The sequence below is a fragment of the Etheostoma spectabile genome, chromosome 11 (assembly GCF_008692095.1).
Source record: "Etheostoma spectabile isolate EspeVRDwgs_2016 chromosome 11, UIUC_Espe_1.0, whole genome shotgun sequence".
NCBI classification, from domain to species: domain Eukaryota; kingdom Metazoa; phylum Chordata; class Actinopteri; order Perciformes; family Percidae; genus Etheostoma; species Etheostoma spectabile.
In genome coordinates this window covers 18,051,558-18,054,208 of record NC_045743.1, presented here as the reverse complement: position 1 = coordinate 18,054,208, position 2,651 = coordinate 18,051,558, and the positions used below count along the sequence as shown (strand labels likewise).

The following is a 2,651-nucleotide window of genomic DNA, read 5'->3' as shown; positions in this document are numbered from 1 at the left end:
CACTTATTAGTTATTATTTACTATTTACTCATCATTCTCATATCTCACTTATTATTTACTATTCATTCATCATTCTCATTTCCTATTTCAGAACTGTCCATAATGTTCATACGGTTCATATTGTAATATAATAACATAATATTTTTATCCCAGTATCTTTGCACTATGCTCCATATTTAAATCATTTTTATTGAACTCTTCGTTCACTCATGCCTCTATATTGTTCTGTTTAGAGTATGTATATATTAGTGTGTATATATTAGTGTGTATATTTTGTTTTGGTTGTTTTGTATGTGTAAGCACAGTGTGAGCAACGATGCTCCAAAGAAGAATTCCTCGTATGTGTCCTCATACCTGGAAATAAAGCTGGTTCAGATTCTGATTCTGATTACTGTAAATTGAACCCCTTCAGGGTGATTCAGGACCCGGCAAGGGTTTACTTTGTATTGATGACCCGCTCCCTTCTACATTATCCTTTACTGTGGCCAACTGGTTTTAATCTCTGTGTTTCTCTGCAGTGTTTTCCAGAGGGGACGGACATGACATCTGTACTGGACTTCTACTTTCAAGTGAGTGAAGCAGTATTTATGTTGTTTTCCTGCTTTCTGCTGCTCTTCCTCCACCATTAGCCTCTTTCACACAAATTACGCAATACAGCCATTTACGCTGTTAGTTTGCTTTTTCACACCGAACCAAACGATGGCGCTGTAGTGCAGTCGCAGACAGCATGCCCGAGGCAAAAGAGGTGTTGACGTGTATCACAACAGAGTTTTGCGTCTGGCGGTGTGAGCCAGTCCCACGGATGTATAATAAGAAGTTCATGCAGCATTTAAGGGGGGGGGGTTGACCCAGATGATCAGCACTGCAGGCTACTTCCTGTCAGGCTCCGCAAACTTGAATGGGGAGTAAATGATTCAATCGCTCGTCTCTATAGACTTTGCAAATAATGCATTAAATTCTGAAAGTGAAACGAGTCATTTTGCGGGTTTTGTGACGCTCAGAGAAACACATCCGCTGATTGACAGCCAGACATCGGCTCGGCTCTGTTTTGGCTCTGGGACTCCGCTGCTGGCGTAAAGCAAAGCAACAACTCGTCCCCCATTCTGTCTTCATAACGTTGCGCCCTGGCAACTTAAAGGCGCAACAGTCGCACCATGAACAGGCTGTGTGTATACGGGTCATATATCCGTCCCTGTGGGTCTGTTTCTCATGATGTTTACTGCCCTGTGTGCTACAAGTAGCTTCTGCATTATTTACAAATGACAAATTGTGTGTTAACCCTTGTTGTCTTCCTGTCAACCATGCAACTTTCTGTTTTCCTGGGTCAAAATTGGAACCTTTTCATTGTCTTTTTCACAACCTTTGTTGCTTTCCCCCCTGATGTTTTTGTCTTTTTTTCTGAGCCTTTTGACGTTTTTTGGGGGGGGTTTTGCCCCCATGTTTTTGAAGCTTTTTTGAACACATTAGTCACTTTTTTCAATGGTCTTTCACAATTTTTTTTTTGGAATGCTATAAAATTGAATAAAACAACCACATTTAAAGAAAGAAGTGGGCTGATCATTGTGTGGAACAATCCGCGTTATTTTTCTGAAATTTTGGTTGAAAGACACTTTTCAGATGAAGATTTCTTTTTTTTTTTCAAAATGTGTCAAATTTAGCCCGAGGACAACTCAAGGGTTAAGAGAATAGAGCAAATTTAAACATTTTGCTCTGAGGGCCATGATTGATATAGTTTTAAATCCTTCATTGACCCCTTGTACCCTGAATGGAAGCTTCAATTCTTTATTTAAGTGGTTTTTATCACCTGTACCAACACTGTGCTTAACTGTACTGTAGTGCAATAAACTGAGATAGAAAAATGACACAAACCGTCCCTTGTGTGATTCTCCAGCTGTGTTCGATTGAGGTGACCTGCGAGAGCGCCAGCGTCATGGCAGCCACCCTGGCTAACGGCGGCATCTGTCCAATCACGGGTGAGCGTGTGCTGAACCCCGAGGCGGTGAGGAACACCTTGAGTCTGATGCACTCCTGCGGCATGTACGACTTCTCAGGACAGTTTGCTTTCCACGTAAGTACACGGCACGGGGGGCACAAGTATAGTCGGGGGACATACTTCTTACTTTGATCATGGGAACGAGTCAAACCAGTGACGTGATCGCTTACATTATTTTAAGTTAAGTTGGCACATTTTAATGAGACACCTCCTGGTGGCAGAAAAATGTAGAAAAGGAACGATGTGTGAAAATATTTTTTCAATTTCTCATGATTGGTGCAAAGTACGTTTTGACAGCTACTCTTCATTGATCATATTCTGTTTGAGTTAATAAGAATTGCATTTTGGAAACGGTTTCCACTTCTTAATAGATGGAAAATAAAGGACTAGTAGAAATACTGACCTCATCTGAAACACCTCCTTTTTACTTAATTTGAACTGTATAACAAACAAAGGAATCCTCATTGAAATTGATTGAGTCTACAAAATAGATCAATCTATTCGGAGTAGAGTCTTTTGTTTTATTTCTTGTATTTATTGTGTTAACTGTAAGATTTACTTATGATTTGTATTTTCAAATGTATGTATGTATGTAGGTATGTATGTATGTATGTATGTATTGTCAAAGAAAAGATTGTAGGACCCCAGGAAGAATAGC

At 39.9% G+C, this 2,651-nt stretch overlaps 1 protein-coding gene and 1 long non-coding RNA gene across 7 annotated transcripts in view; one reads left to right on the top strand and one right to left on the bottom strand.

The window, feature by feature from the left end:
• glsb (glutaminase b) overlaps positions 1-2,651 on the top strand; it is a 44,759-nt gene that overhangs the window by 24,688 nt on the left and 17,420 nt on the right. For all 6 annotated transcript variants that reach the window (XM_032530224.1, XM_032530225.1, XM_032530227.1 and 3 more), the window contains exons 11-12: positions 519-569; positions 1,892-2,068. In XM_032530224.1, the coding sequence (XP_032386115.1) occupies positions 519-569; positions 1,892-2,068 (228 nt within the window). The remainder of the gene's footprint in view (positions 1-518; positions 570-1,891; positions 2,069-2,651) is intronic.
• Positions 1-2,651, bottom strand: part of LOC116698334 (uncharacterized) — an 11,838-nt gene that overhangs the window by 4,171 nt on the left and 5,016 nt on the right. The window lies entirely within an intron of this gene.